Source organism: Pyrenophora tritici-repentis, chromosome 1 (genome assembly GCF_003171515.1).
Source record: "Pyrenophora tritici-repentis strain M4 chromosome 1, whole genome shotgun sequence".
Taxonomy (NCBI): Eukaryota; Fungi; Ascomycota; class Dothideomycetes; order Pleosporales; family Pleosporaceae; genus Pyrenophora; species Pyrenophora tritici-repentis.
In genome coordinates this window covers 9140616-9155809 of record NC_089390.1, presented here as the reverse complement: position 1 = coordinate 9155809, position 15194 = coordinate 9140616, and the positions used below count along the sequence as shown (strand labels likewise).

The following is a 15194-nucleotide window of genomic DNA, read 5'->3' as shown; positions in this document are numbered from 1 at the left end:
GGGGTTTGTGTGGCGCTGGTGGAGGGCACAACGGGATCCTCGGCCTCTGTAGTATACGCCGCATGTTGTACAAGATGGCATAATTGATGTGAAGGTAGGTGATGTTGACAAGGCTGGGTTTCGTTGGTGGGGGATGTGTTAGTTGATCACATTTGAACCTTTCTTGTTGTGTTATAGATATTTGAGGAGCTGATGCAAGACAAGCCAGGCTGCATATGCGCGTGGTCCTGGTGGCTTGGATGTGTTCACCGGATTGTTTTAGGGATCCAATTGTACGTCCTGTCAGCAAGGAAAGCCAAGATAACACCAGAGGCAACAGAAAAAGAGAAATTATGTAAAAACCACCCGACATACTATCTAAGGAGTTCTTTCGCTAGCTACCCTGATCTGGTAGTGCGACAGGACACCTCTGTGCTTGTGCCCCTCTGAGAATGCTCTGCACCGAGGTTAACTTAGTTAATGACGGATTCTCGCCACACTCAACGACCAAACGGACTACTATCACACTTCGCTGGCGATCCATTAAAGGATCTCAAACAGCGTTGGTTGATAATATTATAGCCCAATTCTTGTTGGATCACAAAAATAGCTGCAGCTGCAGCTGCAGCACCGCATGACAAGGCTGAGCCTGGAGTAGTCAGACGCTCGTCATGGAGTGTAATAAAGGCTGGCTTGTCACCAGGCTCGTCGCCTCAGTAGTCTTGGTGCTCGCTGGCCTTATCCACTCAATCCTTTTCTTCCTCTATCAGCGCGGACCAGATGTCATGTTGAACTTCTCCTCTCTCGCAACGAGAGACAGCCCTTACGTCCTTCTACCGGCTAAGGGATCCTACCTCACAGGCGAGGATCGAGCAAACTCCTCAAGAATCTAAGGGTGAGATTTGGTGATGTAAAACCTGAAGCAGTTGTTGGCTACCTTGCGATTGGATCAACAGAGATCTTAGGGGGACCAAAAATAGAGAAGGCAAATAGCCCTCGTCCATATCAGTAGAGCTCTTAGAGCAAAAAAGCAGTATTACGCTCCTCAAATGCTGGAGAGTTTTGGAGTACTCCGCTCTCACTTCTAGTTGCGTTCTGTGAAGGCGACGCCTGGCATGAAAATGAGCGTAGGTGCAAATGGCTCGAAGGGAGCGCGCCAATGAGGTACAGCTCCGAGTGCGCTCTTGTTTTCGCGACTTTTGCTTGCTGCTGTCGAGTTGGGTCAAGTCCCATCGGGTTGAGTATGAGCTACGCAAGTCCAATCCAAACCACGCTAGTCCAAACCACGCCGGGAGTCCAAACCAAGCGGGCCCCGCGCGCTAACACGCGCTAACGTTAGTCCCAGGCTCGACAAAGATTCCAATGAAGCTGGCCGGGACCACTAAAACATTACACACGACAGCGCAAGGACAACACACATCAGACTTTACGCTCACCCCACACACATAGGCACTCTATCACATAAACTACGTTTTACATACTACCGCCAAAATGAGGTTAACTACCGACCTAATCAACAACTCCCTCTCCTTCATCAACTGTCTCACGGAGCGTGAACTCGATCTGCGAGGTGCGTACAAAAAAGAACAGATACTACACTTGAAGAAGAGCTTCGTTGATATCAATATGTGTAAACTCTAGGCCACAAGATTTCTGCGATTGAGAACATGGGTGCTGCAAAAGTGAGCTTAGCACTGTTTCCGAACTCCCCAGTTTTCTCGTAGACTTATTGCTAATATTGACGTCAAGGACAACGACGCCATAGATCTCACCGACAACGATATCGCGCAACTCGCAAACTTCCCGCTTCAACCCCGTCTCCGTACTCTGTTCCTCGCGCAGAACCGCATTGCGAATATCCAGCCGAACCTCGCAGCTAGCATACCCAACTTGAGCACCCTCGTCCTTACAAAGAACAGGATCGCTGAGTTGGCCGACTTGGATCCTCTGACTGGGTTCAAGAAGTTGGTGTATCTGTCGTTGATGGGCAACCCTGTTGCGGGCAAAGAGGTGCGTCGTCTTCCCAGGCGTTTTGTTGATTCCTTTGAAATCGCGGAGCTTAATTTGGGCATAAAGCATACTACTTGAGCCAGCGAGGAGCCGGATTTGTATAGGCGAAGAACGAACTTAGCTGGCGCCGAATCCGCGGCATATAGCGCTTAGGATGGGCGTCTGGTGGCATATGAAATGCTAACACTATGCGCAGAACTACCGGTACTGGGTCATCTGGCGCTGTCCTACAGTGCGCTTTCTGGACTTTACCAAGATCCGCGATGTTGAGCGCAAGAAGGCCAAGGAGCTATTCGGAACTGAAGACGAGCCGACTGAGCTTGCCAAAGAGGTGCGAGAATCTCCCCCACACGTCATGTTAGACTATGACAATTAAATCTTTCTAGATCTCAAGCAACAAGTCAAAGGGCTACGTTGTCCCCATGCTCGAAAACGGCGACGACTCGGGCAAGGAGCGCATCTACACAGACGACGAGAAGAAGCGCATGCGTGCTGCCATCCTCAACGCGAGCAGTCTTGCGGAAATGGCCCGCCTGGAGAAGGACTTTGCCGAGGGCCGGATACCGGCGCACATTCTAGCTGGCGAATTTGCAATGCAAACATAGTTCGTCTACGTAGACCGGAAGCTGGATGAGTTGAGAAAATGGCCCGCGACTTGGGATACAGCAGACTACGACTACGACTGCACTGACACGCATATACGTCAGATGAAGAGCGCAATATCCTACGCCAAAGAAATCGGTATGTGCCGTATTGGACGGAAGAAGAGGAGCATGTATGGAACAGTTGTAGCATTGAATAGGCTGGCAAAGATACGCTCTACAGTACGTTCATCATGGAATAGCATTCAAAGATAGACTGCAGACAAACATGATCTGTAGAAAGAATTGAAGACAGATTACTTTGCGCCATACCGGCAGCTTTCCCAACCCATGTGGTATCGTAGCAATATACTCATAACGCCGTGGAGCCGCCCGGTTATGATGGTGGCATCCGTTTCCAAACAATGGGGCCGGGGGTTTGGTACTACCATCCTCTTCCTCTTCCTCGTCCACCCCGTCCACCTCCTCCTTGGTGCCCTTGCTGGAACCCTCCGCCCTGCTGTCCGCCAGGCCCACCAGGGAAGCCGCCCATGCCCTGACCTGCCATTTGCATGAAAGAAGCAAAGTCCATTTGACTGGGATCCATGCCCTGTGCCATCATTTCCTGCATCATCATCTGCATCTGCTGTTCGTTCATACCACCAGGGCCCCCCATGCCACCGCCGCCACCTCCTCCTCCTCCAGGTCCAGTAGGCGGCGCACCACCCGGTCCAGCGTTTCCCTGAGGTCCGCCGCCCATGGCAGGCATACCTGGCATTGGTCCTCCACCCATCATCGCTTGCATCTGTGCCATGTCGTTCTTCTGTCCTTGCAGTGTGTTTGCCATGTTGACCTGTCGTTGCCTGTATAGCTCCCATGTGAACTCGTCGAAGCCGTAGTTGAAGTAATCAGACTGGTCCTCACCCGGTCGACGCCAGATCTTCTGCTCCTCGGCTAGATTCGCATCGATGTCTATGGAGAGGATTTCTTTGCCCTGTGGGGGGTAGATTGGGTTGCCGTTTACGTCGATGGTTGAGGTGCGTTGGGCAGGGAATGCGGTGCCTGAGAGGGCCGTGGCGGAGAGTTGGGGCACGGTACCGCCGCTGGTAGGTACGGTTCTTGTAGGGACTTGTTGTTGAGAGGGGGTGGTGGAGGGGGGTGGTGCTTCGATTTTTATGGCTTTGGATTCTTGTTGCGTTTGTTGGGGACTGAGAGCTTTGTGAGTTATGCGCATGGTAGTTATGTAGTTTGGCTGAAGCTTACGCTGTGGGTTTGGCGGGTGCAGGTGCCTTTTCAATGATAATGTCGATATCCTGGAGCTTTGTTAGATTGCTTGGAGGGGGGTTTGTAGATTTGGTTTGCGACATACAGAGTCACTATCGTCCTCGTCGCCTGATTCTTCGTCCATAGGTTCGTCACCGCTGGATGCTTCCTCTTCTTTCGCTATCTGCTTCTTCTCCTGTGTCGTGGTCTCATCCCCGTACAGATCGTCGTCGGATTCGTCCGCCATTGTTCTGTGTTGAGTCGTGCAGTGCGCTCGCGGGTTTCCTTTGTAAGGACCTTGTGGGGTCTAGCTTTTGCGAATGCGAACTTGAATTGGTTTAGTTATTTGTCCTGGAGCTTTGGTCTATCCAGGGAAAGAATATCGTAACAGTGTTCTGTCTTGAAAGTGCATGAAGGCAAGCTGGAGCTTCTTTGAGGTAAAGGTTTAGCCGAGCGGGAAACGCGTTCTAACTAAGCTTCTGGCCTGTGCCCGTTGTTGCTGGCGCGCAACCAAACAAGCTCCGCTACCACGACAAGCCCAACTTGTGCATTGCAAACTCACCGCCGCGTGAAATACCTACACGGCGCGTAGAATCTGCAGAGAAGTTCGAGACAAGATGGCGGGCTTTGGAAGATCAAACTCGCTGAGCATAAACACCGGTGGTGGTAGTGGTGGACTATTGTATGTTCGCGCGCAGACTACACCTACTCCTGTTCATTTTCATTATATGATACTGACTATAGATAAGTGGCAACAATAATGCGACTCAAAATCAGCAAGGGAACCAGCCCCAGAGCAGTGGTGGCCTCTTCGGATCGACCCAACAGACCCAACAGCCACAGTCGGGATCACTATTCGGTGGTCAGAACCAGACGTCGCAACCTTCAGGCGGTCTATCTGGCAATAAGCCCGCGACTACAGCGCCCGCAACCGGAGGGCTCTTTGGATCATCGACGGCGCAATCATCGCAACCCCAAAGCGGAGGTCTGTTTGGCGGCGCATTAGGAGGGAACACGCAGAACCAGACTCAGAATACCACTCAGTCGGGAGGTCTTTTTGGCGGTACCCAGGCTAAGCCCTCGTTATTGTAAGTAAGGGGTGCCGGATGCGGTGACACAAAGGCTAACTGCATACCTAGCGGCTCGTCAACACAACAGACGACAACAGCGACCCCATCTTTATTCGGCAACACGACTTCCAATCAGCAAAATAATCAGCAAAACCAAACCTCGGTGCCTTCGCTATTCGGTTCGACGCAACAACAATCTCAACCACAGCAGCAGCAAAACAGTCTGTTTGGTGGCATGAACACACAGAACCGGCCGGGGGCACTGGGTGGCTCTACATTGGGAGGAAACCAGACGAATGCAAGTGCACAGCCAGTTCAGATCACCTTGGACTCGATACGGGGAACAACGCGCTTCAACGATCTCCATCCCGAGCTGCAAACTTTGATCCAGCAATTTGACGATGGCATACAGCGAAAGATCAACTTCTGCAGCCAGATCCGCGAGACAATGCCCAAGACCGAAGCTGACATTGCTACTATTGCCCCGGATGTGGCATACATCGAGACCAAACTTTCGACAGTCGAAGTAGGCCTAGATAACGATTCCGCGAATATTGCCTACCTCAAGGATCTCGTCAAGAAGGATGCGGAAGACGCGACACTCAGCTTCCGTGCTATCGAAAACCAGCGACTACCAGCTCAATTCCATTACCGTAATAACACGAACCTCACAGCCTCAAGCGCAAAGACACCGGCCACCAGCGCTCTCGACGACGATGACCCGACCAAACCAGTCGACCTCATGGGCTATTTCAACCGCCGCACAGACGAGCTTGGCCGCACACTAGATGTGTACCAGCGCCAAATTCGCGAAATCGAGGCACATCTTCGGACGATGGAGGCTGGCACTCTGGAGAAGGCTCAGCAGTTGACTGGCAGCCGAAGTGCGCCGCGTGATCAGCGACGCGAGTTGGTCGAGGCTCTCAAAGCAATTGAGGGAGCCATTCTGGACTCGGCCAAGAAGGTGGGACAGGTTAGAGATGATGTGACAAAGCAGACATTGGGAAGCGTTGGAGCTGCTCTTCTCTGAGCAGTCAAGCACACATCACACTATTTCGGTGTAGGGAATTGTTTGTACGAACAAAGGTCCCAGGCGTAATGATTAATCAGCTCAAGTGTTTTCGCAACATGGCCATGTAGAGAACTTTTTTGATAGAACTTGCGAAAGAAAAAGCGTTAGATACCCGAGAGACAGAAATAGTTCGAAACAGTAACTAATCGCATTTCCAAGTTTTACAAACCCACTTCCCCACACACATGTCACCTGCAGCTCTTTCTTTTCCAAGCTTTGTCATTCATTTTGAAGCGTTTTTCGTCACGCCAAACGGTTTAGTCAAGCTCGCGCAATGCTGAGTAAACTTCCCCCTCCCGCCATCGGAACGTCCGCCCCACCAAATCGGAACCATGCCGTCCCAGACGAAGCGATGACGTTGTCGGATCCGGCATAGTTGCGCAGTTGTCAATGACAGCTATATAGGTTCTTCAAGTCGCCTGCAGGTTTTGAGGAGTGTTGTTCCATGTTCTTCCCCCGTGCTTTGCGATTACGAGTGAATTATAAGATTTTACCTGCGACGACAGCGAGAATACTTGGACGACAACAACAACAAACACAGCAATTCTCTGTATTGAGCAAGTTAGCAGCCATGGATAAGGCACCTGAGAAAGATAATAAGGGGCGGTCGATTCTCGATTGGGTAAGTTGAGCACCAAACACTCATTGTCATGGGAAATGTGTATATAAGAAAAAGACGGACATGAACCTTCACCACCACCACCACTCCTCACTTCCAACCTAACACCCCACACAGGTAAACCCCCAACGACAAATCCGGCGAATTCAAACGCTCAACCTCCGTCTTCCGCAACTGGATCTCGCCCGATCCCTCCGCCGAGTTCCCCGCCGAACCAAACCGCTACCACCTCTACGTCTCCTACGCCTGCCCCCTGGGCCCACCGCACACTAATCGTGCGCCAACTAAAAGGCCTAGAGGACCTAATCTCCTACACCAGCGTCCACTGGCACATGCAAGAAAAAGGCTGGCATTTCGCCCCCGCCTCAGAGACGATTTCCGGAAACACAACACCCGACCCTCTACACCCGGACTACACACACCTGCGCGACATTTACTTTGAACAGAACCCGGATTACGAGGGTAGATTCACGGTGCCTACGCTGTACGATAAGAAGACTAAACGTATTGTGAGTAATGAGAGTGCGGAGATTATTAGGATGATGTATACGGCGTTTGACGGGTTGGTTGAGGAGAAGTACAGGGGGGTTGTTTTGTTGCCTGAAGAGTTGAAGGAGCGGATTGAGGAGATGAATGGGTGGGTTTATGAGGGGGTTAATAATGGAGTTTATAAGTCGGGTTTTGCTACGTATGTATCCCTTCTTCCTTCATACTTTTCTATCTACTTTCTTGTTGGATGCTGGCGTGGCTGGGATGGCATGCGAGGAAGACAAAACTAACAAAGTATAGCACCCAAGAAGCCTATGAAAAAGCAGTAACGACACTCTTCGAATCCCTCGACCGCATAGAAGCCGAACTGGCCATATCGAGCACACCCTACCTGCTCTCCAGCCCTCACGTCACAGAAGCAGATATCCGCCTCTACACCACAGCCATCCGCTTCGACCCTGTGTATGTCCAGCATTTCAAGTGCAACATCCGCGATATACGCAGTGGGTACCCGCATATCCACAAGTGGATGAGGCATTTGTACTGGGATTATCCCGCCTTTAAGGATACGACGAATTTCGAACATATCAAGAAACATTATACCAAGAGTCACGGGCAGATTAATCAGTTTGCGATTACGCCGTTAGGGCCGGTACCGAATATCTTGGAAAAGGAAGAGGAGGTTGCTAGTGTTAAGGCGGCGGTGGAGAAGAAGTGAGGGGTGACTTTGATAGTTGAGTGATTTGTTGAATAAGTTACACATGACAACTTGATTGCAACTCCAGTAGAGACACGCAATACATTTTCTCATGACATTAATTACCATCTTTTCCTCTCTGAAAAGTGAAATTCTGTTAATATTACACAGCTCCATTAGAAGAGAAAAGAACTCATATGCAGATGCTAGGGGTGCCCGTTGAACCTAAGCCTCGATGCAAATACACGTTCCCATATGACCCGAGCTTCAAGCTCCGATCCACTCCGCCAGCTCAGCCCTAACCTCACTGTGCAGTCGCTGCCTCTTGGCCTCGTATTCCTCCGCCAGAGTCTCCCCGTTCACGGCCTCACCATCCTCTCTCTTCCTCTTCGCGTCAGCGCCATCCTTCGGGTCCTCCTTCTTGACCCAGAACCGATGAGTTGTCGCACCCCCCTCAGCATCATCCTCCTTGTACGCAATCTCCTCGTCTGAAATCTCCCTCTCCTCGAGCTGCAGCGGACTGAGACCGGGGTGAGGAACACCCAGATCCAAGGGTTCGTTGTCCAGACGGAAGAAGACGCGTTGAACGAATTTCGCCCTGTTACGACTACGCGGGAAGCGGTAACGTGCCGAACTCACATTGCCGAAAGGGAAGTAATTACCGAAGAAAGTTTGTTCTTGCTGTTCTTCCACTTCGAGCATCTGCCAGCGCTGATCTTTCAGTAGAGTAGCCATTTCCCCCTTGCCCCAGTCTTCGTAAATGACCTTGGGCACATTTACACTTAGTTTCTTGAGGTTTGTAAACTGCGAGGCGTAGCGGGCCCAGAAGCGGCGCCAGCCCACGAGTTCACGTTGCATGAGGGTTTGCTCGCCGGGCGTGGGGCGTTTGGCGCTGCGGAGGAAGCCCGAGACGCCGGGGACTTCTGGAGGGTAGTGAATAGTCAGTTCGTCGATCATGGAGGCGATGGGTGTGAGGCTGAAGACGGCTTGGGTTGGGAGGAGGACTTCGCGCTTGTCTTCGCCCTCGCCAACGTGGCCTTTGGAGTCGCCAAAGAAGAGGCAACCGTCGAGACCGGATGGGGGAGAACTGTTTGCGCGGTCGCCTATGCAGATGCGGATGGGTATTTGCAGTGTTCGTAAAGTTGATACCATGTTCTGGATGCGGGTCAAGACGTCAGCCTTGGGTAGGAAGGTCCGGGTCTGCTCGAGGTTGGTAGGAAACACGTCGCACATCATGCTGTCCCAGACGAATATCGGCTTCCAGTCACACTTCTGGGCCAGCCAGCGCAAGGACGCTTGTACTTCGGGCTTGGAAGTGGGGTCGCTTAATGTTTGTTGAGTGTTTTGCAGGGCGTTTTGGCCGAAGTGATGACGGCGTGTGGTGACATTGACCAAGTGAAATGGGTGAAGTGTGATGTTGCGAAGACTGTGGATGGGTTTCATGTTGATGTTTGGATACTTCTTCGAGATGTGGTGAAGGCTCTGAAGCAAATCCTCGAACGAGGCCCCGACGCCCTGTACAACGTGGTTCCCTAGACTCATGTGGTCACGGCCACAGCCGTCAAACGTCTTGTCATCAAATGCCTCCTCTTCCTCGCGATGGTGGTGTCCTTGGGTTATGCGATATGGAATGGGGCCGATGACATCCCTATCGCGGCGATCCTCCATCCAAGAGTATAGGCCAATCTCAACCTCCTTGATGCGGGACCAGTCGGTAGCGTCGGTGGAGAATAGAGATCGGTATGGGGCATAGTCGTGGATTCGGAGCTTGGTCATACTCTCGGGACAGAACTTTTGCACGCCATCCACGAGGCAGCACACGCGCTGATGCACCTCCCATTCGTTCCAAGTGCTCAAACAATCAGCAGAAGTAGCATTTGGGGGAAATTTACTCACTGAAATCCCGAGTACCGCTCGCGTATCGCAAGCGTCTTCAAGCGCGTACACAGGGGGAAGATGGCGCTCGCGACCGAGGCACCATCCCGGCGCCTGCTTATCCTAAAGTTTTGCCTGAACCGGTAATCGTTGTACGAATAGTGGTATTCTACGCGAGAATGGGCAGTGTAATCGGCCCAGTTGGCGACTTCGAGTTCATCTAAGCGTGCGAAGAGCTTGGGACAGGCCTCGGCCATCATCTTCCATGTCCAAGTCTCTTCTGGAGTCCACACAAAGTCCTTGATGGCGGATATGTCCAGGCTCGTAAGGCAGGGTAGATTTTCTTCTATCCACTTGAAGTCGGCTATGCTCGCCCAATGCGACATGGCCAACTTCTGCACGAGTCGCCTGTTGCTGTCATTGATGCTCTCCATGAAGCTCGTCCAGCGTAGCATACCGCTACTCTTATACCTCCAGTCGCTCATCCTAATTTCACGCACATCGTGCAGCTGTAGGGGATATCTGTATAGTAGCTGGTTCACAGTCACATTATTGGCCATGCCCTTGCACACGCGCTTGAGGACCCAGGCATTGTCCCTGTTCAGATAATCCATGACACACTTGAAAATGTCTTCGGGCAACTTCAAGAGCAGGCTGTTCTGGCTTGTGGCGGCTTTGGGCTTCGACTTGTCGATGGAGTCGCAAGCCGTAGGGCTCGCTTCGCGGCTAGACATGAAGTCCGGCATCTCGGGTAAGAGGAAGTCGAAATCGTGAAAGTGTAAGAGAGTCATCAAGTGCCGCTCGTAATTCATATAGGAAACGTCAGGAAGAAAAGAGAAGGGGTCCAGGGGCGGATGGATGCCTGGGCGCAGTAAGTCCCCCGACGAGCCCGAATAGGAAGCTGATCACGGGAATGGAAGGCACGACAGTTGGCATGTATCAAGCTGAGAGACTGGCGCAGAGGGAGAGAATTACGGGACAGTTGTCGAGCAGCGACATTAGCCCGGGCGTACCGCGACGCGGCGAGGGCGGCGGAGGTACGTAGATGGCGCCAAGACATGCGGCCGCTCTGACCGTTCCTAGACGCAAGCTTTCTTTCACCCCTCCGACGACTTTCTTTCTGCCTCTGCCCACGCTCTTTTTGGACCTCTACGAAAGCTGTTGCAGTACGCGCCCCGCTGCCGCCCGATTTGCACGTCATCACCGCCGTCGAATTCTAGCCAAAAACCTGCAAATTGGCAAGAGTCCGACGCTTTACCGCGCGCATCTCTCACCATGGCCGACGCTCAAGTCTTCGAAGAGACGTTCAATATTACCTCGATCAACAATGAAAAGTACGACCGCGTATCGCGCATCTACGGTACCTCGACCGACAACCAAATTACCATGACTCTCGACATCAACCACGAGCTATTCCCTGTATCGACGGGCGCCTCACTCAACTTGGTGCTGGCTACAACGTTGGCGCTGGACGGTAGCGCAAAAGGCGAAAACGACACCATGTGGAGGAATGTGGGCAAGCAGGGTGTCACGACACTAGCGGATATGTACGACTACGTTTGCTACGGCAAGAACTACCGTATGGAAGGCGGCGATGGTGACACCATGTGAGTTGAATTGGAAATTGACACTGCGCAGTTGCTGACGGGCAACAGAAAATACTATGCTAGTTTCGGCGGCCTGTTGCTGTACATGGAGGGCCCGCACCGGAAGCTCAGCGGGCTGAAGATTGACGACATTTACATGTTGATCAAGCATGCGTAGTTCCAAGCTTGTCGCACACAACTGGAAGAAGCAAGCAAGCATAATCGGGCGTTAAGGAAGCATATGTGGTGGTATTGGTATCATCTGGTCTAAAAGTTGGGCACGGCGTCTGGATACCCAAAGGAGTTCTTAGCTCCACCCAGATCTAGTTTATAGTGTAGGAAACTCTAGCTTCCTGTGCAATCGGCTCACTATTTCGATATAGTCCCGTTCGTTCTCTGTCGTCAGGATGCCGTGTCGGACAAGGAAGTCCAGCACGACCAGCGCGCAGTTCGGCTTGAACTCTCCCTTCCTCATAGCCTCCTGCACCTCCTCGACAGACCACAAGTAGAACTCGTCGACCTCGTCGTCGCCGGGCTTTGGGATAGTGCCTTCTGGAAGTTCGAGATCGTAAATATATTGAACCTCTGGCTGCATCAAGTTGGTCTCTCCACCCGCCCTCTCATCGCGAATGTACCAGTACGTGACTGTGCCACATGCCTTTGCGTTCGGCCTTACCAGCTCCTCCGGTAGCGAAGCCTCTTCCCCACACTCTCTTACTAGGCTCTCGAAAGGGGATTCGCCCGACGCAATACCACCAGCTACAGCATTGTCCAGCATGCCCCCATATGTCTGCTTTGTCTTGGCGCGTCTCGGTGTCCAGACCTTGAGTTCCCCATTCTTTCTTGTAAAAGCCGTCAAGTGCACGCCATAGGTGACGACACCAAACAGCGCACTGGCACTCCGCTCTACATTGAAGAGCAGTTCCTTGTCCTTTCCATAAACAGCATAAAGCTCTGCGCGCCACTTGTCCAGCACCTTGAAGTGGCCCGTCTCCCGCATAGCCAGCAGCGTCGTCTCTACCACCTTGGACCGTTCGTCTGCGTTGCTACCGCCTGTGAGGTATAGAATGCGTGCATCATCATCTACCTCCCAGTTGGGTACGCCACGGAAGACCTCGACGACCGAGGGCAACATGTAGCCCAGCGCATAGTTGTGGCCTGAGACACGCAATTGGTAGTAGGTGTTGATGGAGGCGAGATAGGATTCCGAGTTGACGTCTGCGTACGGGAAGCTATCGCATTGATTGACGAGGTCCAGATTGGTGAGAGGCATGTTTGATGGATTTGCAGGGCCGATTGAGTTATGGAAAGAGAGCCGATGGCGGTGCTGAAGTTTGGCATCGAGTGGAGCTGATGCTAGCTGCGGTCGCCCGCCGACCTATGGGAGAATGGCGGGGGCGGGGCATGGAATTCCCCGGTGCCGCAAAGTAAGACGAAGCCTCCGAGCTTGTTATCCGGGATTCCAGCATTTCCCCTGTGAATGTGTGACTACCTCCTGCATCGACTTTTGCGCCGAGTAAACGTGGATAAGAGGCTGCTTTTGCTGAATACCACTCTTTCTGCTACACATTTGCAACACAGCTGTGATTATTGCACAAGTACAATATGCCATGGAGATTATCATATAGGAAGCGCCGATTCCATGTGCCAGTATAGTCTAGATCGGTCTTGGGTCGGGTCCATAGAGCCGCGTACTACTCGTACTGCATTTAAAAGTCCATGTCCAGAAGCCTTGTTCCTTGCAGTGTGGCGTGGTAGGACGATATCTATTGGCGACAGAGCAGACCACGATTGAGAACAGGACCGGGTAGTGTTCCCGGTGCGGGTGCTGGTCGCCTTGGGCTAGCAAGGCGACATTAGGTTCATCACAGCGCTTCAGCCGCTTCTATTTCTTATCAATACAGAAGCAACACCAACTTCTTGCTCCTACAGTACTTCATTTTCACCTACCTCCGAGTATAGCCGAACTTTAAACGGAACCGGAAAATTCCACAAATCTCAACTTACCTTCCGATAAGCTACTTCGCGCGCCAACAACAGCCTCCAGAATTATAGCTGAAACTCTTCCATCTTCTCCTGTGTACACCAAAACTTATTTTCAGGGTCGGATCTCTAAGCAACATCGACATGGAAGACGCCCATGCGACAGTTGTGCTCCTGGTACCCAAACAGCACGTGAAGACTGTAAAATCAGCTCTTGAAAATACCGGCCAGCTTGACAAGAGCAGCAAGATCACTCCAGAACCCAAAGACGGCAATCCGAGGGTAACAAACCTACCTCCAACACCAGACACATCGGGAGATCAAAATCCCATTCCCGAGTTTCCTCAGTTAAAGTTCGATGTTGCTCGCGGAGAGTATGTCGATCCTTCCACCATGGACACGCAACCCCAAAACCATGAAGACACAGAAGAGCAACGTATGCGCATGGCGACCATGATCTCTTGTCCGGTAGACGAAATAACCACCGAAAAATTCCAAACCAGCGTACTTGACAATCTCGCTTTGCGCCACCTTGCCCAAGACATCACATTCTCGTACCAAATGCCGGTTCCAAGCCCTTCGTCAACACCAATACTGAGAACTCCAGTCCAAAGAGCTATGAATGAGGCGCTCTCGAGACTACCAGAAGGAATACTAGCTTCCGTGGAACTTACACCTGAAATGCTCGTCGGTGACTTCCCGGACGGATATTCGCTTTACAAACCTATGCTTCTACTTCCGCACAATGCATTCTCTTCTGAGACATGGACGAAGCTTCTCTCCGCCTATGCATTAGACTCATCCTTGATACAACCAATGTGGCAGCGCATTGCAGAGTCAGTGGGGGCAACACATGTCGCCATCAACGCACCCATTCCACTTCAAACGACAGCACAGGGTGAGGAAAACATCCTTCGTAGTCCTGTCAACCTCACTCCGATATTTGGAGACTTCGGCCCGGCACCCACTAAAGAGACGATGGCATCTCCCACTGCAGCTGACTTTGAGGAAGCTCTATGGGTAACCACGAAGCAAAACGGCATCTGGCAGACGTGGGCGCCTGTATACACCATGTTCAGCCGCGGCAACATTCGCGAGAAAACACGTATTTTGGAGTTGCCTTCAGTCAGTGAACCATCCGCGGCCGTGGACCTTTACGCCGGCATTGGATACTTCGCCTTCTCGTACAGAAAGAGTGGATTGAATGGGGTAAAACGAGTCCTATGCTGGGAGCTCAACCCCTGGTCTGTTGAAGGCCTACGACGAGGCACAAAGATGAATGGCTGGACATGCCGGATCATCAGGGAGGATGAGAGCCCAGCGTCTCTTGGCCCTACTCTGGAGGATATCGACTTTGTAGTCTTTCAAAAGAACAATGAGACCGCTGAACAAGACTATGCGGCAATAGGCACTGAGGATAAACTACCTATTCATCACGTTAACCTTGGATTGCTACCGACTTCGACGCTTTCTTGGACAACTGCTGCTGCTATGCTGGATCAGGAGCTTGGAGGGTGGATCCATGTGCATGAGAACGTCAAAGCGAGTCTAATGGGGGCCAGGAGCCAGGAGATAGGAATTGAGTTCCAGAAATTAGTGGATGAGCACAAGGACAAGGTGGGCAAGGGGAAACAGAAGAGGGCAGTCGTGGAGCACGTTGAGGTAGTGAAGATGTATGCACCTGCTGTCTGCCATCTTGTTTTCGATGTACATGTGGAGAACTTGGAGTAGTGGTTGTATCAATCGGGTAGCGATGCTCCACCGTTAGCGTCATGTGTGGGTATCTTGGTTAGCTTTGCATTTTTCTCCGATCACGCCTTGATGTCTTGCGTCTTTAGCCTGTATTTGTGCTTGGCCAAGTTGGGGTGGAGATGGTGTAGTGATTGATTCCAAGAGATGTTGGTTTTAGCCTTCAGCCGCGAGCTGAAGAAGTGCCAAGGTGTAGACAATGTCTTCAGGCAGAATGCAGT

At 51.8% G+C, this 15194-nt stretch overlaps 10 protein-coding genes across 10 annotated transcripts; 7 read left to right on the top strand and 3 right to left on the bottom strand.

The window, feature by feature from the left end:
* Nucleotides 1-764: 764 nt before the first annotated feature.
* On the top strand, nucleotides 765-872 carry PtrM4_035470 (uncharacterized protein; the record flags this gene model as incomplete). Its single annotated transcript, XM_066104118.1, has 1 exon — nucleotides 765-872. The coding sequence occupies one exon, from the start codon at nucleotides 765-767 to the stop codon at nucleotides 870-872; it is 108 nt and encodes a 35-aa protein (XP_065966320.1).
* Nucleotides 873-1470: 598 nt separating this feature from the next.
* Nucleotides 1471-2594, top strand: PtrM4_035460 (Leucine-rich repeat (LRR) protein; the record flags this gene model as incomplete). The annotated part of the gene is made up of 5 exons (XM_001939361.2): nucleotides 1471-1549; nucleotides 1621-1661; nucleotides 1729-1989; nucleotides 2186-2320; nucleotides 2376-2594. The coding sequence occupies 5 exons, from the start codon at nucleotides 1471-1473 to the stop codon at nucleotides 2592-2594; spliced, it is 735 nt and encodes a 244-aa protein (XP_001939396.1).
* A 119-nt stretch (nucleotides 2595-2713) lies between these two features.
* PtrM4_035450 (FIP1, Polyadenylation factor I complex, subunit FIP1) lies at nucleotides 2714-4080 on the bottom strand (the record flags this gene model as incomplete). The annotated part of the gene is made up of 4 exons (XM_001939360.2): nucleotides 2714-2808; nucleotides 3108-3778; nucleotides 3834-3883; nucleotides 3940-4080. The coding sequence occupies 4 exons, from the start codon at nucleotides 4078-4080 to the stop codon at nucleotides 2714-2716; spliced, it is 957 nt and encodes a 318-aa protein (XP_001939395.2).
* A 370-nt stretch (nucleotides 4081-4450) lies between these two features.
* Nucleotides 4451-5933, top strand: PtrM4_035440 (Nucleoporin-FG multi-domain protein; the record flags this gene model as incomplete). The annotated part of the gene is made up of 3 exons (XM_001939359.2): nucleotides 4451-4515; nucleotides 4583-4921; nucleotides 4973-5933. The coding sequence occupies 3 exons, from the start codon at nucleotides 4451-4453 to the stop codon at nucleotides 5931-5933; spliced, it is 1365 nt and encodes a 454-aa protein (XP_001939394.1).
* A 699-nt stretch (nucleotides 5934-6632) lies between these two features.
* On the top strand, nucleotides 6633-7801 carry PtrM4_035430 (ECM4, glutathione S-transferase; the record flags this gene model as incomplete). The annotated part of the gene is made up of 3 exons (XM_066104117.1): nucleotides 6633-6636; nucleotides 6712-7282; nucleotides 7384-7801. The coding sequence occupies 3 exons, from the start codon at nucleotides 6633-6635 to the stop codon at nucleotides 7799-7801; spliced, it is 993 nt and encodes a 330-aa protein (XP_065966319.1).
* A 246-nt stretch (nucleotides 7802-8047) lies between these two features.
* Nucleotides 8048-10401, bottom strand: PtrM4_035420 (uncharacterized protein; the record flags this gene model as incomplete). Its single annotated transcript, XM_066104116.1, has 2 exons — nucleotides 8048-9632; nucleotides 9677-10401. The coding sequence occupies 2 exons, from the start codon at nucleotides 10399-10401 to the stop codon at nucleotides 8048-8050; spliced, it is 2310 nt and encodes a 769-aa protein (XP_065966318.1).
* Nucleotides 10402-10568: 167 nt separating this feature from the next.
* Nucleotides 10569-10875, top strand: PtrM4_035410 (uncharacterized protein; the record flags this gene model as incomplete). Its single annotated transcript, XM_066104115.1, has 2 exons — nucleotides 10569-10692; nucleotides 10739-10875. 2 exons carry the CDS (start codon nucleotides 10569-10571, stop codon nucleotides 10873-10875), a joined length of 261 nt encoding a protein of 86 aa, XP_065966317.1.
* A 55-nt stretch (nucleotides 10876-10930) lies between these two features.
* Nucleotides 10931-11419, top strand: PtrM4_035400 (RNA-pol-Rpb8 domain containing protein; the record flags this gene model as incomplete). Its single annotated transcript, XM_001939356.2, has 2 exons — nucleotides 10931-11262; nucleotides 11311-11419. 2 exons carry the CDS (start codon nucleotides 10931-10933, stop codon nucleotides 11417-11419), a joined length of 441 nt encoding a protein of 146 aa, XP_001939391.1.
* Nucleotides 11420-11569: 150 nt separating this feature from the next.
* PtrM4_035390 (NUDIX domain containing protein) lies at nucleotides 11570-12514 on the bottom strand (the record flags this gene model as incomplete). The annotated part of the gene is made up of 1 exon (XM_001939355.1): nucleotides 11570-12514. One exon carries the CDS (start codon nucleotides 12512-12514, stop codon nucleotides 11570-11572), a length of 945 nt encoding a protein of 314 aa, XP_001939390.1.
* Nucleotides 12515-13368: 854 nt separating this feature from the next.
* PtrM4_035380 (Met-10 domain containing protein) lies at nucleotides 13369-14955 on the top strand (the record flags this gene model as incomplete). Its single annotated transcript, XM_001939354.1, has 1 exon — nucleotides 13369-14955. One exon carries the CDS (start codon nucleotides 13369-13371, stop codon nucleotides 14953-14955), a length of 1587 nt encoding a protein of 528 aa, XP_001939389.1.
* Between the last annotated feature and the right edge of the window lie 239 nt (nucleotides 14956-15194).